Genomic DNA, 26,820 nt, shown 5'->3' on the forward strand with positions numbered 1-26,820 from the left:
AGCTACACCAAATTCCTTAAACGAATGCAATTTCGCAAGAATGTACCAGTTTAAAATTAAATGCGGCAAATCGGTTTTCTAAATCCATCAGCGTTTGGTTTTCGCAAAAAAAACACGTGGTCATGAATCCATGACTTTGTTGGCTATTTTCTTATTTTAGAGTACGTACTCTCATGAATCAACGATAATTAATTTAATAAACGCATGCGGAAGTGGTGGTGTACTGGTGAGTGCACTGTGCTGTAAAACCATCGATCCAAGGTCAAATCCTGGCTAGCGATAACATCGGCAGAGGGGAATATCTGAACCGGTCCTGGGTTTCTCTCCTCACTAACCTGCACAAACCAGTGAGGTGAAGTATGGTCAACCAACCCGCGCATGATCAAAATGGCACGGGGAGGTCTTTATCTAGCTGCAGCTTGAATAAGGGCGTCTATAATAATAATGGCAACACTAAAACAATCAATGTCTATCAGAGTAAATTCATATTTATGCACATTCAGGTTCCAACATATTTTCCGTGCCTGGCTACCAGCCTGTAAATGTCCCATGCAACTGTGTGGGCAGGACAATGTGATCATTTACAATAGAGCAGAGGAGAACATTTTCCGTGTCACATCCACAAAGACGAATGGAACTACTTAACATTGTGTGATAGACTGCAAGTTACTTGCCTCGAATATTACCTCTATCGTGTTTCCTCACACATCCTGGCAACGCGACACGGCTCCATTAAAGCGAGGAGATGTCACAGGCAAACGCCGGCCCACGTGCGTGCGTCCGTAATGAATCGCTGGGTCAGCGAGCACCTCCGACAAGGGAGGGAGTCACGATTACGGACACGCTCTTCGGCGCGGTGCGATGCTGCTGCCTCGGTGTCATGGTTTGCACAACGGACTTGTTTCAGTTTATTTATTAGGTGTAGCCCTGTGAGCCATGCGGCTCTTGAATCGGGTGCAACCGCAACAAACAAAAGCATGAACAAGAAACATCTTAAAGTGAAACTTGATTTGGTGCTTTCGTGACTGCAGGAATTACTCTTTGTTTTTTTCGGTAAAGTCACGTAGAAATAAGAAATAATAATAAAATTACATAATGGCATACGACGTTTCAATTGCAACGCAAGAATCATCATCAGGTATAGAAGAGCTAAATTTAAGAGAGACAGGAAACACAGAGAGATGGAGAAGCACATCAAATTGAACAAGATTTAGTACAATTTGGAAACAATATAATGCAGCACAGAGGGTCGGTCAAAACACAATTAACGCATGGTCTAGCTGATTACGTTATTTCAAAGATTGCTAAATTATAGGTTAAGAGTGATAGAGTACAGATCACCGACACATATACAGACATCCAAGCAGAGAGAGCCAGCACAGAGACACAGAGAGAGACACACACATGGGACATGTGTGTGTCTCTCTCTGTGTGTCTCTGTTCAATTTGATGTGCTTCTCCATCTCTCTGTGTTTCCTCTCTCTTAAATTTAGCTCTTCTATACCTGATGATGATTCTTGCGTTGCAATTGAAACGACGTATGCTATTATGTAAGTTTATTTTATTATTATTTCTTATTTCTACGTGACTTTACCGAAAAAACCAAAGAGTATCTTAAAGTGACTACGCGCAAACAGAAAAATCCAGGAAAAAACAGCAAAGTCTTCCAGAGGCCACCAATTAAATATCCCAGCGTGGCAGTCGAAACAATTGTCAAGTATTTTTTACTTCCCTGCCACTGCCCAACCAGCCGTATGAATGGGAACACCACAGTCTATCAGCACGTTGTATGTGGTGGCGTAAAGTGTGGGTGAAAGAGTGTACCGAATAACCTCTGCAAGGGGCTCTCGGGAGCTCATTCAGCAGTGGAGTGAGCAAGTCATTTATTGCAGGGTTACAGCTTTCTCCACGGTATATTGGCAGTGACATAACAACAAAGCATGGCTTGCATGTAGATGGAGACATCTCGATTACTAATACTATCATGTCAATGTTTATTTTTATAAAACAAATTTGCATTTGGAATAATGAATTCATGAATCCACATATATATTTTCTTTGAAACTTTTTTGTTATTTAAAAAATATTTGCTACCGGCCGCGCATTGTTGAGATCCTGCACTATAAATTGGTAAAGGATAAATGCCCATGGTCATCATGCCATCATTTACTAATACTGTATACATTCATTCTCAAACCAGCTACAAGCGAAGATAATCACACGAAGTTGGGCGAGTCATGATAAGGCTGATTTTTCGGATAACTTCCTACACATAGAAATCCAGCAGGTGGATTGAGCTTCGAGATATTTTATGGATTAAGGGCAACCAATGCCACTGGCTCCCCACTGTGCACTGCCCCCGCAGCAAGCACCAGGGCCGGCACCAGGGTAGCCCTGGGTGGACCCTGCACTACCAAATGTCCCATTGGCCCACCCAAGTTCACTGTGCTGCACGGCGTATCACTCTCACGGTGGTCCCTCACATAACAGCTCTACCACCCTCCTCCCAACCCGGGTGGAGTGGTGGCGAGATGTCATCGTCCTCATCTGGAATGCAGTGGGTTGTGGGTTCGATCCCCATTCCAAACCCGACCCTGATGCCTGTATATTTGGAGTTCGCGTGACCTCTCTCCCCTTGTCTCGTTTGTATTCGTCCCTTTTTTGCGTCTCCTTTCTACTTTGTGTTATTTGCACGTTGGCACGGCATTTGTGTGAATCATAAATATCTCGCCACTAAAACATTTGATGCATTTATCGTGGGCAGGATTATTTACTGTAATCAATGCATCTGAACATCTGGACTTGAGAGAAATCCGCAATGTGCCTCCTGGGGGTCAACTCCCAACGCGGCATCACTTTTGAGTCTGTAGAACATTGCTGGAATGATTAATTCTCTACCCTGCCTTGATTGAGGAGACACAATAAGGCAACGAAGGGTTTCTTTTGTATTAAATGTGGTTAAATGTAAACGATCACTTTAATATCAATGAATATTTTAGTGGCAAATATGCATCAATGTAGCAGTTATTATTATACGCTATTAATGTAAAAATATGGGACGAAATTAATTTGTTCTTCTGCACTCCACCAGACTTCACTAACTCGCATTGATCAGCATTGGTGAAGTATGGTAAAAAAAACATCCCCCATGAGCCACAATGTAAAGTAAAGTGAACTATTTTTATTTTACCACGTAAGGCCCACTGGGCTATATAGCTCTTTTTCAGAAGGGACCTGGCCACAAAATGATAACTTAATGAAGTGGCTTATCACGCGGAATAGTATGGAAGCCAAAAACTCTAAAATCAGTGGATCTTCACCCCGGGGTGCACCCTGCACCCCCTGGGGGTGCGAGATTCCCTGTCTGGGGGTGCGAGACATGGCCAGATTTTCTTTTAGAAAGCACGGGCATTGAATCAGTTTCATCAAACCGATGTATTTATTAACATAAAAAAACAAATAACGATTGAGAACCAAAGGGGTGCGCAAGGCTGCAGTAAAGGTGAAGAAGTGCTGCTCTAAGCGCACGTGTCTACATGTGGAGGGAGAAACTGGAGGACCCGGAGAAAAATGTTAACCAGAGCCACCATTCAACCCTGTACCCTTGTAGGCATGATCGAAAAAAAATGGGCTGCAATACACATCCCATACAAACACATTTACAATGCCGGGCAATGGCAAACCTGTTGCAATGCTGTGGATATTCCAGCACGAACATGCCTACAAGGGTACAGGGTTGAATGGTGGCTATGGTTAACATTCACTTGAGTGTCAATTTACACACCTGACTGCTCCAAGGGTTCAAAAGTACGTGTTGGAACACCTCTGCTCATTACAAGCTTTACTGCACAACAGTTGCGCCCGCACATGGGTCTGGCTATTCACTCAGTCCACATCTATTCATTAATTCAACCGTATCATTTTCAGTTGTGTTTCCACCCACCCCGAGAAACGGCGCAGCGTTCAACCTCTTTTTTTCCCCGGTCACTTGTTTTGATTTTATTTTATTTCACCTCGCTAAAAATAATTACAGTGAGGGAAAAAAGTATTTGATCCCCTGCTGATTTTGTACGTTTGCCCACTGACAAAGAAATGATCAGTCTAGAATTTTAATGGTAGGTTTATTTGAACAGTGAGAGACAGAATAACATCAAAAAAATCCAGAAAAACGCATGTCAAAAATGTTATGCAATTGTTTGCATTTTAATGAGGGAAATAAGTATTTGACCCCTCTGCAAAACATGACTTAGTACTTGGTGGCAAAACCCTTGTTGGTAATCACAGAGGTCAGACGTTTCTTATAGTTGGCCACCAGGTTTGCACACATCTCAGGAGGGATTTTGTCCCACTCCTCTTTGCAGGTCTTCTCCAAGTCATTAAGGTTTCGGGTCTGACGTTTGGCAACTCGAACCATCAGCTCCCTCAACAGATTTTCTATGGGATTAAGGTCTGGAGACTGGCTAGGCCACTGCAGGACCTTAATGTGCTTCTTCTTGAGCCACTCCTTTGTTGCCTTGGCCGTGTGTTTTGGGTCATTGTCATGCTGGAATACCCATCCACGACCCATTTTCAATGGCCTGGCTGAGGGAAGGAGGTTCTCACCCAAGATTTGACGGTACATGGCCCCGTCCATCGTCCCTTTGATACGGTGAAGTTGTCCTGTCCCCTTAGCAGAAAAACATCCCCAAAGTATAATGTTTCCACCTCCATGTTTGACGGTGGGGATGGTGTTCTTGGGGTCATAGGCAGCATTCCTCCTCCTCCAAACACGGGGAATTGAGTTGATGCCAAAGAGCTCCATTTTGGTCTCATCTGACCACAACTTTCACCCAGTTGTCCTCTAAATCATTGAGATGCTCATTGGCAAACTTCAGACGGACATGTATATGTGCTTTCTTGAGCAGGGGGACCTGGCGGGCGCTGCAGGATTTCAGTCCTTCACGGCGTAGTGTGTTACAAATTGTTTTCTTGGTGACTGTGGTCCCAGCTGCCTTGAGATCATTGACAAGATCCTCCCGTGTAGTTCTGGGCTGATTCCTCACCGTTCTCATGATCATTGCAACTCCACGAGGTGAAATCTTGCATGGAGCCCCAGGCCGAGGGAGATTGACAGTTCTTTTGTGTTTCTTTCATTTGCGAATAATCGCACCAACTGTTGTCACCTTCTCACCAAGCTGCTTGGCAATGGTATTGTAGCCCATTCCAGCCTTGTGTAGGTCTACAATCTTGTCCCTGACATCCTTGGAGAGCTCTTTGGCCTTGGCCATGGTGGAGAGTTTGGAATCTGATTGATTGATTGCTTCTGTGGACAGGTGTCCTTTAAACAGGTAACAAGCTAAGATTAGGAGCACTCCCTATAAGAGTGTGCTCCTAATCTCAGCTCGTTACCTGTATAAAAGACACCTGGGAGCCAGAAATCTTTCTGATTGAGAGGGGGTCAAATACTTATTTCCCTCATTAAAATGCAAATCAATTTATAACATTTTTGACATGCGTTTTTCTGGATTTTCTTGTTGTTATTCTGTCTCTCACTGTTCAAATAAACCTACCATTAAAATTATATACTGATCATTTCTTTGTCAGTGGGCAAACGTACAAAATCAGCAGGGGATCAAATACTTTTTTCCCTCACTGTAACCTGCGTAATCTCCTGAGACGGAACATCTCGTGCGAAAGGGTGTTGTCCAGGGTGTCACGTGACACACGTACACACACGTACACACACGTAGCATTTTTTTTATTATGCTGACCACTGATGGAACATTCTGAGACGCATTACGTCTTGCACACAGGGACAAGTGAGCGCGAATATGAGCGTAGAGCGTAAAGATCTGAGGTTGCCGAGCAATACATTTTCCACGTTCTATCGATTTTAATGCTTCGCCACGGACATTTGTTTGAAATGAACGAAATCGCCACAAATTCGCGTTGTAATGCAGTGCAGGCAGATGTTCGACACGTGCTGCTCCGGACACGTGCCCGGGACAAAGGAAGGACAGAGAGGGGGGATCGCGAGGCCACGACCCTTGTATATTATATTAACGAGTCACGTCTGTGTCTGCGTGTCACAGTGTGCATAGACCACGAGAGGGTGCACAGCAGTTCAATAAAACACACCATGATGGAGACGAAAGTCTTTTGCCAGTCTGAGAAATATCTCCCCAAAGTGAACTTTGATTTATGGTGGCCAGTGTTTACCTTCTGGGACATTACCCTTTGACATGAGAGATCTGTTATTCAGTGTTACCACCTGCTCGTTTATATATATACATTGCGTGCAGTGCATCTCATTTAAAATGTTAATATTACTGCAACAAGTAGAAACCAAATCCAGAATTAAAAATATAATTTTGCATCCCTTGAATAGAGAGACACATAGACACGCAAGGCGGAGCCCCTCTGGTGGAGTGGTGTGAACAATACATTTCAGATCTGCACCTAGCACAGTTTTCCTTTTGCACACACGATAGAATGTTCCATTATAATTACACATTGCAGGAGCAAGTTGCATTAGCGAACACCTTTTAAGCCCCGTACTGCACCCAAAGAATTGCATGTGATCACCTTTGTCCTCACAGCACCTGATGTTAACATTGGATACTGATGTTAACATCGGGTACTCATTTACGGATAGGTCAACATAGGGGAGATCCAGGATAGGTTCAGATACCATACGCTGTCAATCTCATGCATGACCAGAAACTAAACCGAGGTGGTCAGGAGCATAACGCTGTACGTGAACCAATTGTGTCACCCCTCTCCCTACACAAAGACAAAGATTTCCCTCCAACGCTGTACATGAACCAATTGTGTCACCCCTCTCCCTACACAAAGACAAAGATTCCATCTGACGCTGTACGTGAACCAATTGTGTCATCCCTCTCCCTACACAAAGACAAAGCTTCCCTCCTATAGGTGTTACAAACTGTTGGGAACAGTGCTATTAGTGAGCACATATGAAGTCGGCACAGCGTATGATGCGGTCGTGTGGCCAGAACCATGCCTATGCTAATGTTTACACACCGCTCAAGGTGCTATTTTAGGGCTGAATCAACCCAGAAGAAGGCCTGCACTTCAGATATAATTTGAGATCATTGAGTTTTAGCCGTGTCAAAGAATCAATCTCAGGGCGCCGGGATCGTCGCACGGTGCGCAAACAGCTATGATACCAGTTACCATACGCACGCACGCGCGCACACACACATCACCGTGTTCGGTGTCCTGTTGCAAGAAATTGAAGACTAATTACCATGAGCTGGTTTCTTACATGGGGAGGGAGTAAATGCTTCATAACTTTTACGTGAGCAATGTTTCAAGAGCAGGGGTCAGCCGACCACACACACAGGACAGTGGAGTCGTTGAGGCCTCTTCCGTCAATAACATTTTAAGAGTCCTGTCGTTTCGAGTTTCTCAGCTTTCATTGGAAATATGTATCGGTGAGCTGCACCGACTTCACAAATGTGCCAAGACATACGGCAGTATGAGTCTCAATTGTAGCCTTGTAGTAGCAAGTCCAATGTCTCATTCCGGATATTTGAACAGTTGTTTTGCATGCACTGCTAAGCAGACATCAATGAAAAAAAATATCAATTCTATTTTTCACATCAATTATTTTAAAGTGATTTCTCGATCAAATGAACATCTTCATTCATGGTACACTGAGAAAGTGGTGGAAATTCCATACTCCTATGGTACAGGACAGTGTCAAGAACCACTGTTGACTAGACACAAATTGTTTTTCATTTTGCTCTACCTAACAGAGACGAAGAGCTTTCTGATAGCGAACTGGATACTACAACCACTTTTCTAGCTGGTCAGTTAAACTAATACAAATATATAAATGTAAGATGTCAGCCATGACATTGTCCTGTTGTTTGCGAATGGAATCACGGGCTCTTTAAAAGTCCATTTTCATTACGCTGTGCACTCTGGCAATGCTATGTCGCAGACAGCAGAGTTTTAAAGCATCAAAACAACACAAACGTTATCGGTGGTGAGTCAGTGTAATGCACCACAGTACTTAGATATTCTACAATGTACACATAAACTGCGTTATATATAACGTATTACGTGCTTATAATTGATCAGGAACCACAGGGGCAGGCACACCTACCATATATTTGTGTCACAAGTTCAAATATTAATTGGAGGTCCTTCTCCCAACGCGCGACAGGAATGTGGGAATGTACAGGGCCGGCAAAGGACCATCAATGGAGGCGAGGGCTCCCCACTGGTCAATTGCATGAAAATTTGCGAGAATATAAAAACACTCGATACAATATACATTTATTTATAGGACTGCAGAGCTTGGACAATTGTTGGCTAAGGCTCACCACGTGGCCGACTTGCTGCTTGTCTGTGGGTCCTCGCCCCCTCTTGAGTCGTTCTCTCTCGGCAAGGGCGAGCGAATACTGTCTACATAAAGATTCTGATTCTGTGAGCATTACATGTGTAATCTATGTATTATTATTATTATTCAGTACACTTCTCTATGAGGAGACTTCAGACGAGGTGAAAGCTACGGTGGGCTGATGTGATGCCTTTAACTCCGATGCTCTCAAACGACATTCAAGCTGAAATGAGTTTGTTGGGGACTAATAATGCGCTATGCACTTCTCTAAAGAAAACCAATACGTTGAATCCTCCACAGAAAATATCAAATGTAGTTTGATTAGTTGAAGGAGAAGCTGTTGTAAAGACGCTCGCACCCGACTGCTCTCCCTGTGTTTTCCTTCATGCAAGGCTCAAGAACCACGGGCGTATGGGCGAGACAGGGAGCTGTCCATTTCAGAACCACCGCAACGCCCTTTCATTTGTGCTGCATTGGCATGAGTAGTTAGCTAATTAACAATAACGCACGCACGTACACTGCATGTAACACAAGTAAAACATATTCCCTGGTTAGCATTACAGACTGTAAAAACAAGTGAGCTCCTTGTGAAAGCCAGCGAGGTATGTGACGGGGTGGGCGGGTTGGTCAGCGTCATCATGCCAGGTGCTCATGTTGGACTTCAGCTAATACTAATTGCTATCAATGTACATGGGCAGTAATCGAACCCAGGTCGCCGTCACGGTGTAGGCTATCTCTCAAGTCTCCCTTGCAAGATATTTCAGTGGGTTTTTGCTTGTTTAATAAGTCGTGGGAAACATAATATTTTATCCATGCAGAGGACATTACGTTTTTTAAATTTAAATGTTACGAAAAATATATTAAAAATCGACACTGCTGCATCATCCATCCCGCATGTCTTGAACCCCTGAGCCTCTGGAATCCTCAGTGGGCTCCATAAACACACACACTCCGGATGCCATTTGCCATTCATTGCGATTCCTAATGCCCCAAGACGGTACCAAGACTCTGCATTATTAAACAACAACAAAAAGCATCTTAACAAAAGAGAGCTCTCACCACGTAATAGCGCAATAGGGCGTGGTGAGGTTGCGTTGGGTAATATCTTCGTAAGCTATTTATAGGCGTTCTTCCTTCCTGTTGGTACGGCTAAATAATGTATACGGTATTTTGCTGGATTGTCATGCCATAAAGTCGGCCCATACGTGTCCTCACATAATGCACCGTCCAGTTAACTATCCATATTCTTGCTTTGTTCATTGTATGGAGGGGGGGGGGGGGGTAGCATATGCACTGGAAATTTCGTTACCACTGCCAGCTGCTATAATTCTGCAAGGCACGCGATAATGAAGATGACTGTGCAAACATGAAAGCAGAACGTGTTGGAGCAACGGGGTGGCTCCCGTCTCACTCGCTGGTCCCCCGAGCCAGTGGTAGAAATTCCACATTCCTATGACGGAAGCCAGTATTTCTATATAACGCGATTGTTGAACTAACTTCCCGCGATGTAGTGGTAGTGAATTTACCCATCCCAACGGGGATTATGGGCTGTGTCGAACTCCGACCGAGATTTTAACTTAACCAAACTGCGCCACCCAGCATGGATGGTATTATAACAGTATTGTGGTATATTAGGAAAATTCGTCGCTATGTATAGTCATCTCCGATTGGCTACTTAAATATTCATACAGAACAGTCGTCTATAAAAAATTACATATTTACGTGTTGCAGTAAGTCGAGTCGGTTGCACTAATAACCCCCCGTTAGGGTGCTCGCTAACATTGGTTAGCGAGCCTTGCAGTTGAATTGGATTGCATGGCGAATTGTCTTGTGAGACTTGGGTAAACAGTGATAGCACGCTGCAACATGTCGGCGAATATTGCACGGAGCCCCCCCCCCCGCCCCCTCTGCAACCCCAAAGCCTCTTGCACAGGACTGCCTCGTGTGGCAACGACCAGCAGAGCCAGCGGACACGGAACGCGATTTAATGAGAAATGCAGCGTCTTGGAATGCCAGGCACACAGTGCAATCCCTCCACCCAGAGGCAGAGCAAGAACCAGACAGAGCCTTTGTCCAGCTCTGTTATTACAGTGAACTGCATGAATTGAGATGTGTCGGCGACACCAAATCGTATTGCTGGATAACATCTCGAAAGTGTCATGTGCGGGTGTGTGTATTGTGTGTCCGGGCGTGGTGTTGACCACATTATCCACTCACACACGTAAGTCGCGCCATGGGAGATATTGCAATGGGAGATATTTTGTTTAACATGGTATTCTCCATTGATACGTATGCATCGTGTGTTCGTCACTGTCGCGGTTCCATGATCCCAGAGATCCGGGTTCGATTCCTGATCACGCATAACCAACACTTGTATTATTAAAGCGAGTGGGCGGGCCTATTATAGATCGGTCAGCTTAGCCTGAAACTGGCCTAAAACGGTTCTCGCTAACGGCACTAGCCTCAGCAGTCTATAGGCTAAATGGGGTGGATATTTTGCATAAATTAAGTGTAAGGGAGACACGCGCGTTTTTTTTTACTGCCGATAGACGCCGTGGGTCATTAAGCCCAATCGGCTTTAACATAAAATATATATTTTGTTGTCCGAGATGCTCGAGGAAAAGGTATACACTGCAGATTACCCACGGAATGGATTAGCTGTCGGGTTTTTTTTACGCTCATTTGCGTCCCTTTAAAATGGGGGTCATGGGGGAGTTGCGGGCGCGATGACAAGTCCACCGCCACCCAAAGCCGAGCTGTCACCCATGGCCTAACACTTGCCTACCTCTCTACTCTACACTCACTTGACTTCCCCTCCACACGCTCCCCATCTCTCTCCCCCTCATCTCACCTCACTTCCTTCGCGTGCTCTCTCTGCTCCAGCAACCAAGACCTTCTGTTGGACCAACCAGTGAACCATCATTCCTTCTCTGCTACATCCGTATTCTGGAACTCGCTCCCCCATATCCGTGCTGTCTACTCCCTGTTCCCTGTTCAAGTGCAAAATAAAGGCATTTCTCTTCTCCCTGTTCCTACCATCGTCTCGTCTCTTAAATCGCGGTGTATATGCGCCTTCGATTTCCGCGATACACAAAAACAAATGTGTTGAGCGCCTTGAGATGCGTTTGCATTTAACACGCTACGCATCCAAATTAGATTGCAATTGTTCCTCCGCTCACCGCAATTGGCCATTGTATTTCGAACACAGCTCAACAGGTGAGAGGGCACAGCGTTCATCGTAATCGCAATCGCCTCTCACTGCTGTCAACGTAGCATACGCGCGTTTTTAACCGTGCTGCTACGACGGAGGTACGTGGCTGTGCGATGCGGTTCATGTTGAATTCAGGGCGGCCTCTCTCTCGCCACGAGTCGCAAACAGTCGCCGCCCGCCAATCGGTTCCGTGCGATGAGCGAGAGACGCGGGCGCTGTCCACACATACGGGTGCTGAAACCACGGCATGGCGAACTCGCGTGTGATCGTACACCGCCGCAGCCATTTTGCCAGTCGTGTTACGAAAGGTGTGCGTCGAAAATACCGTTCTCTATCATCCACCTTACCTCCTCCTCCTTCAACGACCACATTCGCCCGTCCACAAAACCGCCCCAATCTAACAAAGCACCCACAACCACCCACACCCACCCACCCACGCACTCAGCCATCTAACCCCACACACACGCGCGCACGCGTCCAGCACGCACGCCCCCCCCCGTCACCACCCAAATCGAATTATTGAGACTCTCCCCATCGCACCAGCTGTGTAATAACACAATCATTGCTACGTTCGCGTGTTTTGCCGCTTCCCACCAATGTCCATCGTGCGCCTGCCGGCCCCGGGAATCCATTCACGCGATCGCAAGCCGTTCACTCGTTAAGCACCAGCATTCGATTCCGCAGACTTTTGTTGCCCTAATACCATTTGTAGATACCGTTAATATGCGATGTATTTATTTATAGAAAGCCGCACTCTATACGGTTCAATATGAAGCCATTTGCAAGGGGGCTGCTTGATTTTGCTCTCTCGCTCCCACTCCCGCCTCTCTCTGTTCGCTCATTCTCGCCAACCCCCACCCCGTCCGTTCCATTCTTCCAGCCCAGCCCCCCTCCCTCTATCGTCTCTCTCCACATCCCTCCCTTTCTTTCGGACTCCCTCCATCTGGCTCTGCCTTTTAGTATTATCATTGTTATTTTAATCGCCACTATTCGGAATTTCTCGTTCTCGTGCGTGCGCACGTTAGCTTGGCTTTTGCTTCGGGCGGATCCGGTTAATATGGCGGAGTAGAGATGCAGAAAACACGCAATTATATATATTTTTATACAAGGGGCAGGGGGGGTAGATACGGAGGGGACCCACCCATTCCCACCTTCCATCTCTGAGACGCACACACGCACACACCCGCATGCACACACACACAAAACACAATTTGTAACAAACAAAAACACATCCTCTGGTGCGGTCGATGCTTACTCACTTCATTTGCTTCACAATGGTGCTTTTTCCAGATTCTCCAGCACCTGTAAAATAAATAAAAAAATATTGCTAAAATACGTACAAGCAACAAACACTAACGAAAAAAAACCCACGGGGAGGATTTTTTTTTTCGTTTTCTTTCACCGCATATAAAACGAGAGACAAAAGGCAATTGGGGGAGAAAGAAATAAATTCCTCGCACAAAGAGGGGAAGGGGTAAAGCCGATAGACACCGCATCGTGCATGCAAACGTGTCCAGAATGCTGCGCCCGCAGTTTACAAAATCGTGCACGCGACTTAGCGGCGAACGCACCGTCGAGCTGATCGGTCACGTCTGAATGGAGGTGCAATGAGTGGCTGTTGATGGTGATAGTTTGATGGTGGTATTGATGGTGGTAAGTGATGGTGGGTGGTTGGTGGTGCCAGCTGGCGCCGAGTGCCATCCTTACCGAGCAGAAGCAGCTTGACGTCTTTGGCGGCGCTGATGCCATCCTCTTTGATCATTTTCTCGAGATGCTTACTGCGCTCTATGGCGGCCCTCTCCTCTGCGCTCAAAGTACATCCCATGCTGGCGGACGGCGCTGCCGATGCTGCTGCTGATGCTGCTGCTGCTGTTGTATTCGCGATTCGCTATAAATCCTCTCGTTCCGACGCTCCGCTCCGACGAATGCGAAATCTTCGCCGCCAGATCTCAAACCGACGCCTCGACGCGGAAAAAAAAAGCGAGCGCACGACACGGCCGATTTTTTTTTTGCAAATAAAATTCTTAAATCATGAAAGGATATCTTATTTTTCCCCTTCCCTTTGCCTCTCTCGCACACTTCTCCTTTGTATATTGCCCCCTTCTCTCTCTCTCTCCGTATCCAAATCCGTTGGTGCTATATGTGTTTTTTTTCGTCTTATTTAAATAATATTTGAAACATTAAGTATATACAAAAAAAAGGAAAGATGTAAAACGCGAGCGGATGAGAGTAGGGATCCCAGGCAAGGCTGGCGGGGGAGGGGGTTGAGAGAGGCAGGCAGGGCCCGCTAGCGTTGCAGGCAGCCGACAGAAGACGGGCAGAATGGAGAGACACGCCGCCTCCTCTCCCTGTGAAATGGCGAAGCCGTGACGTCAGGCAGTCAGAGGCTCCCTCCCCACATCCCTCCCTCGCTCCCCTCCATCCTCTCTCCCCTCCATCCCATCGGCGCGTGCGCGTCCGTGCCTCCCCTCTCTCTTGCACCCCCCCCCATTCCTCCCTCCCTCCAGCACCACCCAGTTCTGCACTGAGTGTAATCATTATTGTACGCATACAGTGGGACATCTTTATATATACAAATACGGGCACAGATACGGATGTACGTGTAAGCCCTGCCTATGCTATGGGCGTGTGCAGCCCTAAACGTGTAGCTGGTGCGGCGTGTGAAGTATCAGTAATGGGGGAAGACAAAGGCGATCGGGCGTGATGCTGACCGCGCCAACCGCTCGTGCGCCGTGCCGACCTTCATTGCTGCTCGCTAACAGCCTGAAAAGTCTTTACGGGGGCGAGGTGGGGGTTTACGGCTGTGTGTATATGCAAATACCGGTGTCAATTATTTATCCAAGCAAAGCCTCATTGAGTCTCAAGGTTTTTTTTGGGGGGGGGGGCGGGGAGGTGCGAAAAAGGCCCCCGCATTGTGATGTTTGAACAATTGCTTTTTTTAAAATGGGTCTTGGAGGGGACACGACTGGGAAGCACAACAGAGTATACCGAGGGGAATTTGTTGAATGCAGATCGGGAACTCAGCGATGGAATTGAGAGGCAAGCGATAAGACGGTGGATTGCTTTGGGACATCTTTTTGGTACTGAAAAGCAATGTATCAATGTTCCTGAGTTTATCTTTCAACCAGGTGAATATTAACCAGTTCAGAAATATGGATTCCGAAATAAAGAGGTTCGATCATAAACTGGAAAAAAAAATGCAAAGATTCATGGAGAGATGCTTGGTGGGAATTACACCGAGAGACAGAGGACCACGTGAATCAGAGAGCTAATGCAACAGAGTGACACGATATCGTCTGTAAAGAAAAGTGTGCTTGGGTAGGACACATCGCTACAGAGGGTGACAGTCGATGGACAACATCGGTGACAGGCAAAGCAGAGAACGTGCCCCAGAGTATGGCAACCAACGTGATTGAGCAATGAGATCGGCTCGTGTGCAGGAGCGAGATGGATGTTGACATTGCAGGCCTCCCTCCACCATGTCATCAATAGGCCTTTATATAACAATAGATAAAACATGGCTGATGATATAACGGTATATATGTGCGTGTGATATTTGCAATGGGATGTATACACACACACATACACGTATAAATGTATGCACACTGTACTCAAAGTGCACACGTCCTCATCAAATATCTGCAGCTAAGCAGAAGTTGAGTGGATAGTTATTAGATGGATGTCCGCGATGCATAACGAGTCGACATTGTGGGCAACAGGGCTTCTAAGCTCCCCATCTTCATTAACCCAGACTGACTGGCGTGGTGAAATATGGTCAAATAACTCTCACAACCCACATGGAAGGCTCTCAGAGGGCGTTACATATACATATTATCTCACTACAACATTCCGATGTATGATGTGCATATGCAGTACGTAGCACTAAATGTAGTGGAGCTCAATTATATTGGCAGCCCTGAACCAGTGGTGGGCATTCTATATTAAAAAGTAAATGTTTTACCAGGTAAGGCCCACTGAGCTATGTAGCTCTTTATCAGACGGTACCTGGCCACAAATGATAGTTCAACAAAAGTTGCTTATCATGGGGAAATGTGTAGCAGGCAATAACTCTAAATGCGTGTTTCTAAACGTGGAGGGGAAACCCGGAGGACCCGGAGAAAAATCCACGCGATCACGGGAAGAACATGCAAACTCCAAATATACAGCAGGCGTCAGGGACGGCGTAGAAACCACAACCTCCTGTATGCCAGGCGAGGGAGTTAACATCGCGCCACCGCGACGCCTTTATTCTCATGGCAATGGCAGTATATCCATAACACAAGCACACATCACACATAACAGCGGTATTATAATAACGGAAAGGTGTACTGGAGCCCATATTAAAATTAAATATTGCACTTTCAGCAAGATGCTCTTGAATATTTAATGCAATTACAAATGCAATATTTTAATTTGGCAGATGCCTCATACATTTTAAATGGTACTGTATGTGTGCCTGCTAAACAGGCTAATGACATGATCCAACCGATTGACAAGAGCAAGTGCGCTGGGGCGGGATGCGTCGCTCGAAATTACGATGATGTCCAGTGGTGACTAATAACGGAATGGCAGCCAAGGAATGGAAAGGGTCCGAGAGAGAGCACGCCCACCTCAAGAGAAGCAGCCATGAAATCACTTCACACGAAGGTGCTGGGTGGAGTGTTACATCACAGGCTCGCGAGAGGTGGCGGCTAGCGTCTTCATCCAGCAGTGGATTGATCATGGTTGTTGATGACGATGACGTGTTCGAGTGCAATGATTAGCATGCGGTCTATGGAGCAATTGAGATAAATGTATATTGAACATATGGGCACAGTTCACAAATGTTTCCATCTGCTCGAAGCCACGACCGTCTACAACTAGCGACAAACACACGACCGCTCGCTTGTTGACTACTGTCTGCATTTTGACAATGTATTCATGCAATATCGGCGTAGATGTTCAATTCTTGTAAATGTTTATTATCATTTATAAATAACTTACTTTGTTTCAGTGATGGTGAATAATTAGTTGGGATCTGAGCCAAGAAAGCATTAGCTAATGCAAAAGGTGTCATGTTTACACGCGGTAAGAATGCGAGGACGCTCGAGCAAAGGAATGAACCAACAACAAACACACACACACACCTGAAGGGCAGATTGCATTTGTATTACACAGCCGTATCTCTCCAGGGACGAAGAAAATGTGTGGACAAGTGAAGCAATTGGCGGGACCCCGGGGTCCCATCATTGGCCTCGTCGAGAGCTACTCGGGGCACTAAGTTTCGTAAAAAGTTGAAAAATTACATAAACACGTTACATTCACTGCCTGGGGGGTCGGTGGGGCTCGCCTTGGCAAAGAGGCTGAGGATCGACGGCTGGCGGAGGGCGTCGTCGCCGCTCGCGACTGCGGCGGACGCCCCCCGGGGCTTGCGTTTGGCCGGTGGGGTGGCGCCCATCGTGTTGATCGCCGCCTGCTGCTGCTGCTGGCGCTTGTTGGCGCGAGTCTGGGCGGGCGGCGCGTTGCTGTCGGGATCACGAGTGGGGCGGACTGAAAAATAATAATTATTGACCTGATTTTTGCGGGACCCCGGGGTACCGCCAAATGATTCAAATGTCCGTAAAATGTGACATTCTCAATAGTTGATCGCGTCATCCTTTAACCGTCGTGTCAGTGATCCGGCCAGGTGCCACTTTAGTGAAAGTTGCACAGCTCGCAGATTGAACGTCCGCACGTACGTTGAACTTTCTTTCGCACCAACCGCGCTTATCCTCACCAACCGCGCTTATCCCAAGGTGCGGGGGAATAGACAAACTAAACACAAAAAGCAACCCATGCAACGTGACTTTACCGAAAGAGCCAAAGAATATGAAATTCCTGCAGTCACGAAAGTTTGAAGTCAAAATCGTTTTCAATTTCGATTTAAAAGTCCATGGCTCGAGTGGCTTCCTCATATTGGAAGGAAGAGCGTTCCAGACGGACGCAGAAGGGCATCTGAAAGCGCCGCGCGATGCAGTGACCGTCTTTGGCCGATGACCGGAGTTCCCGGGATCGTTATGCGTCCATCACTTCGCGTGCAATGGAGTTTGCCATCGATTGATGTAAAATGTTGAGAGCAGGTGTAAGAGGTAGGTACATAAAGCAGTGAATAAAAATAGGGGGGGGGGGGTGGAAGACACGGCTGACCGTTGATGCTTTTGTGAAAGCAAAACGTGGAAATGGAGCAGCACACATCACGAGGACACGTGGCTGAGGAGAGATGAAAGACCGAGAGAAGGTGGAAGGGAGACAACAAAAAACAGAGGAGAGACGGGGGATGGGATGGCAACACAACCGAGTTTTGGGGGGCCACGGCTGGACAGGATCAGCTGCGGAAAGGAGGGAATGGAAAATAATGGGGGGAGGGCGTTGCCCTAGCCGTGAGAAGTTACAGGCCTACAATAATAATAAAAAAATCTTTAACAAAAAACAGAATAGTCAAAACCATTCGCATGCTATTATCAGCACAATCAGCAAGATATCACTTTCGGGAGCTAATATAGCATACATTCACTGCTGTTAGGGTACGTTTAGATAAGGTTGTGAATAGAAGCTCCCATTGAGGGTTAATTGGTATCTAACCTAATTATAGATTAAGTTCAAGGTAGCAGCACCCAGTAAGGGGAACTTAATCCATGGTCAAAGAGGAATGTGATTAATTGACGAATCAGATCACTTCATGGCACGCAACGTCTTTCCTTCCTTGTGACGCTATTTTAAAATACTTATTGCGATATAAACAATAACATGCATTATACTGTACTGTATGTGAACAATAATCATTAAATATTCATTCATATATATTTTGTCTCGGGTATAATTCAATCACTATGGCCTATCGACCGTGTTAATCACACACCGGAATGAAGTACATGTGTAGTGAGCAAAAGGGTAATATTGCTGTAAACGTACCCCCCACACCCAAATGGTACATTCTACAACTTATTACACTGTATATGTGTTGCGCAATCAATGCTGACTCTTTCATGTGTGAGCAGAGGTGAAGGGCTAGTCCATTGTTTTTTTTCTGGAGGGGGGGGGGGGGTTATTGGATCATTTTGGAGAGCTGCCTTTTGTTTTTTTTCCCCCATTCGCTGTATATGTCCCTGCAGGCTCCCACCTTCTTAATCTGCCACTGCCAGTGAGTGACTAATAACGCACAGCACGAGGGCTGTGCGCTGTGTTATTGCGCCGGGGTGTGTGTGTGTGGGGGGCTCTTTGAATGCCTTGAATTCATTGGAAAATGCCTAAGGCTCGAAGAGCCACACGAAGGTGAACAAAGCGGACAAAATGTGGCACGCATCGAGACGATGTCATCCACTTCGGGCGAGGGGCAAGGCAGCGACGCTTTTGAAGTAAAAGGCGTTTCTGCTGCTTCCACGGGGAATGGAATCGTGAGCATCACTGGTGGCAAATCCACATCATTGCTTATTGCGGGGACAGTGGGCAAACATATTTCGTTCGGACGACCGCATATCCAACTTGCTGGGAGGAAAGGTGCATGCGAATATGCCAATGGTGGGATATATGAACAGACAGGGAGGGTTACATCTGTGCAAAATTGCTGCCCTGCGTTATGGGTGGTCCCTTGTCCAGGGCAGATATGTGACGGTCGGATATGCGATATTGTAATGGTCCCATCCTATTCACTGCAGAGCGATGGAATTGAAAGGTGTTAATTTCATACATACGTACAACATTGTTAAAATTGAAAATGCATAATTTCCCTATATATTTTATTTCCAATAATGTTACCACTGCAGTGGCGCAATGATTAGTACACTACACTATGAACCCAGTGACCTTAGTTTGATTCCTGACAATGGCTAACATCAGTGGCGAGTGATACCTGAACGGGGCTTGCTCCCTTCCCAACCCCCCCCCCCCTCCCCGTCTTTAACAACTCGCACTAACGAGCGTGGTGAAGTATGGTCAAATAACCCCTCTGATTGGCATGGTGTGGGGAGACCTTCAGGAATTAATTGACAAAGGATTGTGAATTATTAAAATTGTTACACATTATCCATTACGTATGTGAAATGCTACATTATCTTCAGAATTAAAGACCGGAACTTTATATATTTCAATATTTCACATGGAGAATCCACTTGTGATGGAACAATTCATTTTCAAGAGTGCCTATTGACGCACGGCAAGCACGTAACGACACGTAAACAACATTTTACATTCACCGCTTACGCAGTGAGCGTGTAACAAACAAAAAATCATGCCCAGTCAAAAAAAACGCCTAAGAAGATAAATAAAAACTCCTAAATAATTCAGCGGAATAATGCGGAACGTACTCTGGCCGCCAACAGTTGCACATGACGTGCGACTGAGTTTTAATTGGAGATGTAAATCAGTCGAGATTGGCGGCGCAATGTCAGCGCACATTCGGAGATTGTCCGCTTGCGAAGCCCTCTCTCTGTGTCTGAGCAGGAAGTGTGTCCGTCCGGGTTTTCACTCCAGCGACGGTTGCATTTTTGTGATGTTTGGACCGAAGACCGTAGTCATTGTCGGAGTAAATCGACAGTTGCCAAGTTATGTAGGGGGGGGGGGGGTAGAGGGAGGGGAAGAGAATTTAAATGTATGCATTTGTAGTTCGTGGGTGGCCAGTGAACCGAGCTTCTATTGGTGGAGGGAAAATCCACCGTCAGGCGTTCGCGTGGCAGTGACGCGCCCTATAGCTGCACTGCGAGATACATCTGCATGGAGCATTGTAAAAGCCTCCTTTCCAATTGTCCCACTCTCATTATGTAAGCACTAGCCTTGCCCAATCACCTAGATCGACCCCTAGACTAACACGATGAGAGAGACCCACGGACATGCACAGAGACCCACGGACACGCACATAGAGCCACAGACACGCACAGAGACCCACGGACACGCACAGAGACCCACAAACGGAGCCAAACTCCTACAACTACCCCACCTCCTCCTCAGATCTAGTGGGGGGGGGGGGGGGGGTCATTTATGAGTTCCCTCGGTAATTTATTCCTATTTCCAGCCCTGTCCTTATCTAATGCGTCCATCTACACGCATTATAAACTTTGGGGTTTGGGCATTGTCAGCATTTCTTAAGTGTCGAGTCCCCTGCCTGGAATGCTTTACACACACGAGGGACTCAAAATGATGCTGAGAAAGAAATGCAAATGAAGCCAGTGATTGTTTTTGGATGTAAAACTTCATTAGAGACAGCCTGTATCACTTTAGTGATTAAGAAACAATTTTTGTGCTTTAATTGCACTCTCCAGAGCACTGTGGACATTGTTGCTGTATCGTGCCAATGCAGGTCTTACATAATTACCTCTAATTCCAATATTCACAGCAAGTTTCAACCCACCCACCCCCCCCCCCAAGTTAATTTTTGCAATGATCATGCAAATCATCTCTTCCGTTCCTTTATTCGTGCATTTTTATATAGTTACACCTTAACGCTTGAGGATACTTTTGCATTGGAGCGGTTAACATTTTGCTTACTCAGAATATATATTAAATTCGATGTCAAATCCATATTCACGTGTACACTTATGAATAGTAATGAAATTGTTAACTTTTGGAAAACATTTATTTTTAAGGAAATGTTCTTCAATATTAAGTCTCAAATTCACGTGCCATTAATGAGGCACTGAGGTAGTGAGATGTTATCTCCCTCGCCTGGTATGCAGAAGTTGATGGTTGCGACCCTGACGCCTGCATATATGGAGTCTCCTTGTGATCACGTGTTGTCTCCTTGTGATCACGTGACGTTTTCTCCGGGTCCTCCGGTTTTTCCCCTCCACATTTAGAAACACGCGATTAGATTATTTGGCTACTATAAATTCCCACGTTATCATGTAAGAACTTCGACGAGCTATCATATGTGGCCAGGTCATCTCTGAAAATAGCTAATATGGCAGTGGGCTCTTGTTATGAAAACAAATATATTTAGAATAAAATATGGAATATATATTGTATGTTCGCATTCTTATTTTTTATGGTGAGGGTTTGTAAGCCAGTGGACGGCTCCAGAAGTGGGTGGCTTCATTGTGAATATCCGACACACGTCCAGCGAATGATAGAAGCCAGTAGTTGCGTTACCGTGTGGTCCATGGTTTGAGATTTGTGCCTGGAGTCACACTGTGGGCTATTAGAAATGTTATTGGTAGTAGGAGATGGCCCAATGATGTTTTGTTGAATTTCCTGATAAATAAATGATCGTAGAAATAAAACCAATATATATAAATCACTAAAGTATGCCTGCCCCAGCGCCGAAGACGTCATTAAACAAAGTTTATTGTGAGCATTTGAGCAGTCTGTTGATTAATTTAAATCCACGTTTCTGTTTTCACCGGGACAAGCAGTACAGGGGCAGAGTACGTACTGCCCCTTTTCCCCTTTCATTGTAACCCGATCGTGAAACAGGAGGTTTTTAAAGCAGTTCAGGTCAAAGTGTCTTCGCGCTCTGTCGGTTAGCCTGAGGTGGCGGTGAAAATTCGTGAAGATTCTCCGGCAGGTGCCAGTTTTCTCGCATAGGATGGCCTCTATTACAGACTGCTGCAGTAGAGCAAGAATGGGTGAAGCAGTGGCACAGTGGTCAGTACACCTCGCTATGAACCCGACGATCCGGCTTCATTACTTGACCACGGCTAACATAAGTCGTGAATAAAATCTCAATCGGTCCTGGACTCAACACCCTATTCACCAACCGGCATTGACCACCGTGGTGAGGTATGGTCAAACAACCAGCCATGACTGACATCATGGGAAAGGCATTCATCCAACTGTGGATTAATAAAGAGCTGTAAAATGTATGATGTTTAATATTCGTGATTCGAGAAACTGATGCGACTGCATGTTTTATATCACACAGCCTTTTAGGTCGCAATGTATATAAATAAAAACGTGTATTTTAAATTATAAATAAATTATGTCGACATCGGCGAGAGGTGTTGTTGTCTCTAGGAGTAAGTCACAAAGTGCCAGCACAGTTTGCTTGCCCAGCGAATTAATTCAGCATCGCGTTCACATATCCATCAGCGGCGGTACGGAAATTGTCAACCAAGCTCACAGCTCTGGCCATTGCGTGTGACACGAAGACCTAATTCGCTATCACGGATCGGTCGTCTTCCTGATGGCTAGATTAAAAAATGTGTCCGTTATGGTGAGTGTGCGTGTGTGGTTTCTCCTGTTGTTCCGCTGGAGATTTGTATTTTTGCATTTCAAGCAGCAGGCAAGAAAGGTCACGTGTGTGTCGGTAATATCTTCCATTTGCTGGGCCAGCGGTCATCTGCAGAGACAGTTATTTCCTTTTTATAAATATTTCATTTGTTTTTCTGCTTGCTATTACGGTTTAGTGAAACATACAATTTGCTTGGTTTCTCTGCATTTAAGCGTGATCACCACCACCGTTGCCGATTGCCATTGCAGACACGCAGCACCAAGCCAGCAGGAGTAACGATACGTAGTTGTTAACAACAGCGGCACTGATTCACTTTCCAGGACATAAATGGATGGGGTTAAGATTATTATTTTTAGATTCAGCATTTTTATGACAGATGTATTTAATTCCACATGTTCAGATTTGAATATACTATAACATATTAATAACTTTCCTTTGTACGTACTACATTGTATCGTTAAAAATGTTTAAATATATAAATAATGTGATGAAAAAATATAGTACAGTTAATTTTCATATTGCTGTAGATCAAGCAACGGTGACGTACCATAGAATGTCAAAACAAAGTCAGGTGACGGAACTTTTGACAGGAGGGGCATAAAACGTGACATCACAAAAGTATCGTCGTTTCCCGTGACGTGAAGTTTTTGTACGCGCTTAAGATATTATTCACAAAGTGAGGTCAGATGTGGGCAAGGAACGAACTTGGATCTCGCTGGGTTTCATAGCGCGCAGAGCTCTTACCAGTGCACCACGGCTGCAGATCATCCGAACGTTCGCATCTAGGTCCGGGTTTCAAATGTTTCGATGGAATCTTGCTCTGTGACGCTAAAAGACCACGAGGCCAAGTGTAACTTGCGCATAGCCATTCGTCGGCCGCGCAGATCCCCCGAGTGACTTTACGTTCCGATACCCAAATCAGCAGCCCCTTCTATCTCCTCCACCAGCAGTAGACGCTCACTTCAGGCTGAGCTGACCCGAGCGAGATACATTCTCAACGGCTATGAAGGAGGCAAGTTGGAGAGAGCCCATCACCAAATGAACGTATTTCAGGTGGAGTGTTTTACCTGGGACTCTGAACTTAAATCGCTCATTTCTGCTTCGGAGATCTTCGTGGAGGTACTCACGGAATGCTCATATTGGGCTGATTAAAAAAAAAGCGTCTCAATTCCAATCCACAGACTGTTACCCAATTGAGAACACATTGTACGAGTCATTACGTAACTTTTATTTCACGTATAGCCTTCCATTGATTTTATACGCTGGCTTCAGGGCATTGTGTCCCCCCCCCCAACGTTTTATTCGTCAGGGCTGTCAGTCATTGTCGGTTTAAATTGAAAGAGACCGAACGCTCAAGGCGTTATTTATCACAATTTTAGGAGCTAAATTACTTTTTTTAAAATCTGGAAACAGGTGTTTTTTTAATGAAATAAATCTCTCCACTCGGGGTAAAAGCATAATACACTTTTCAGTTATTCTTTTCCTATTTCTATATTTTTGGCGAGCCCATTAAGTGGCAACAGGCAAAGTTATTGGCTCGTGGGCACCATTTTTAAAATGCTAAACTTTAAGGCTCAACCTTCAGCAGTGCAGAGCACGATGAAAGGCATTACAGGACCACCACTTAGCAATTTAGAGGGGAAAAAAAACTGGAGACTTGTTACGAAAACTGCACTGGGTCGGTAATTACTGCTCTTGACGTGCATGCAACAGATTATTCAGAGGATTGAACAAGTAGAGTGATGGAAAACATGAACTTGGGATCGTCTTCTTCTGTGATCATGCCTGGATGGTTGAAAACATCCATATGGGCTACTTGGGAACAACCTTCCAGATTCACACACAACATCAAAAAATGTACTTTGATTTTGTTCATTTGTTTGTTGTTCCCTCGGCCACCGCAAACCATTCGTTTCTGAAACCACACATTCCCAGAGGAATGCCCACGCTGATAACGAACGTACAAAAAAAATCACGAGACAATTTATCTACAGTAAATAAGGTACGTGTGTATGCATGCAGAACTTCTTTTGCACCGTATGTAGCCAACCGTGATAATCGGAGATGCGCGGGGAAAGGACAAACTAAACACAAAAAGCAATACCAAAGACATTGAGTTTTCAACCTAGATTTAAAAGTGCATAGCTCCAGTGATTTCCTAATATCGGAAGGAAGAGCGTTCCAGAAGGCCACAGAAGCGCATCTGAAAGTGCACGATGCATTGACCGTCTTTGTTCGATGGTTAGCCAAAAGCCGCTGCTGCGAGGATAAGATGTAACAATAATGGACGGTGGCCATTAACGCAAATACATCTCACGTACATTAAGCATGAGCTGAAATCGTTGGATTGAATCAATAATGAAGTAACTGATTCGGAGAAAAAAATATATTTATGATAATTCATGGAAATTGCACAAATCTCAATTAGAAACATATGTCCACCACAATAAACCGGATGGCTCTCTAAAAATAATAATAATCAGGAAATGTTGCCATTGTCAATGATTAGTAATCCCTTGATGATGATGTTTTAATTATACAAATGGCTGTTGTTGTTGTCAGCTTGTGCTGCTGGTCAGAGACCTCCCCCAATCGCATCCTCTATTGAGTTGCTCCGGTCCAGTCGTGGCCTCTCAACTCTGTGATATCCTCTCGCCACTGCCGACCTCTCAGCTCTCTGCCTCTGATATCTCTTCCCTTATATGTGGATGTACACAGCGCCGTATTCCAAAAAGGCGCTTTGCAACTATTACACAACGTTTTTACCAAAACGACTGTTTTTTTGGTATCAAAATTGGTGGTGTAGTTACGGTGCCCGTTAGGAGAACTGGTGGGAGTGGTTCAGGAAGGGTAGGCCTGGCCATAGCTGGCCATAGCTGGGGGGTGGGGGCAGGGAGTAGCAAGGATGGGCTAGGGGAGACGAGGTGGGGATCGTTTTAAAGGGAGGGACAGAAGCAGTTGAGTGAAGATAATTGTTTTACGCGATTCTTTTGACTGACTCTTTAGGTCTCCGCTCCATAGTAAAGGCTGTCACTCATCTCTCGTCAGCTATTCTAAAATAACGTCTCCTGCCCAATTCCACTTTGATTTCATTTGGCGTCCTTATTTTTTGGTAATTACTCGCACTGATGACCGGGCAGTTGCAGGAATCAAACCTTGGTTGGCTTGTGAATTCACGTAAAAACCACGTAACAAAAATATGCCAGGTTTCTCAAAATTTGGTTAGCAATTTTGAAAAATAATATTTTGACCAGTCATGAAGAGAATTTAGTTAATTTTAAAACCATGTATGCCTTATCATCGCTCCCTACTTATCGTTTACCCCAACAGACCAAGTCATTATTCATTCGTGCGGTACAGTGCCATTTAAGCACATGTGTGGGTGCGTCCTTGCTAATGTGCGGTCGCTAATGTGTACGTGTGTGTGTGCGCGTGCTCGAGTATTAGCAGATGTTTTAATTATTTACGTACCCCTTTGAATGATTTATTCATATCTGCATGCAGTGCTTTTATAACTGCTTTAAGCTGTATATTTCAAAACAGCATAGTGCCATTGCAAGCCAATGTAAATAGTTCCATTAAAAACACTGATCGCTTAGACTTGTACAATAAGAAATATCTAGATAAGAGTTCGTGAAAACGTAAACACAATTTAAAAAAAATCACACAAATGTAACCCATTGTGCCCAGCAGAAAATGATGTTGCTATTGCAGCGTCAATTTGTATTTCGACAGTGAGAACAACAGGCGTAAGATGTGGCTCTTTTCACCACCTCATCCGCTATGTCTCCTCCCTCTCACTCTCCTAATCGCTCCGCGTTCATCCTTCCTCCATCTCTTGTACATGCCCCCACCGTTCACGGCAAAGCATTCAGCAAAATTTAATCTTATTGTAGATCATGGGGAATCATTTTCGCACATACGCAATAAACAATAAACGGAATTAAAAGCATGCCGTTTACCAAAAAAATGGGCATAAAGCCACGATGGCCGTACGGTGGCGGGAATTGATAGCGATTGACTGTACACACCTCGATATTTTGCCGCATAATAAACAAGAGGTCCGCTCGTCATATCATT

At 45.3% G+C, this 26,820-nt stretch overlaps 1 protein-coding gene across 2 annotated transcripts in view; it reads right to left on the reverse strand.

The window, feature by feature from the left end:
• The window catches only part of GNAO1 (G protein subunit alpha o1), a 154,601-nt gene extending 140,663 nt beyond the window's left edge, over nt 1–13,938 (reverse strand). The window contains exons 1-2 of one of the 2 annotated variants that reach the window (XM_032960603.2): nt 13,269–13,936; nt 12,821–12,863 (exon numbers count right to left, since the gene is read on the reverse strand). In XM_032960603.2, coding sequence (XP_032816494.1) covers nt 12,821–12,863; nt 13,269–13,386 — 161 coding nt within the window. In that variant the 5' untranslated portion in view covers nt 13,387–13,936. Of the gene's footprint in view, nt 1–12,820; nt 12,864–13,268 lie in introns of both variants that reach the window. The other variant, XM_032960604.2, reaches the window with a different exon arrangement.
• Nucleotides 13,939–26,820: the final 12,882 nt, after the last annotated feature.

The sequence above is a fragment of the Petromyzon marinus genome, chromosome 25 (assembly GCF_048934315.1).
Source record: "Petromyzon marinus isolate PM22_M1 ecotype Great Lakes invasive population chromosome 25, UKy_Petmar_22M1.pri1.0, whole genome shotgun sequence".
Taxonomy (NCBI): domain Eukaryota; kingdom Metazoa; phylum Chordata; class Hyperoartia; order Petromyzontiformes; family Petromyzontidae; genus Petromyzon; species Petromyzon marinus.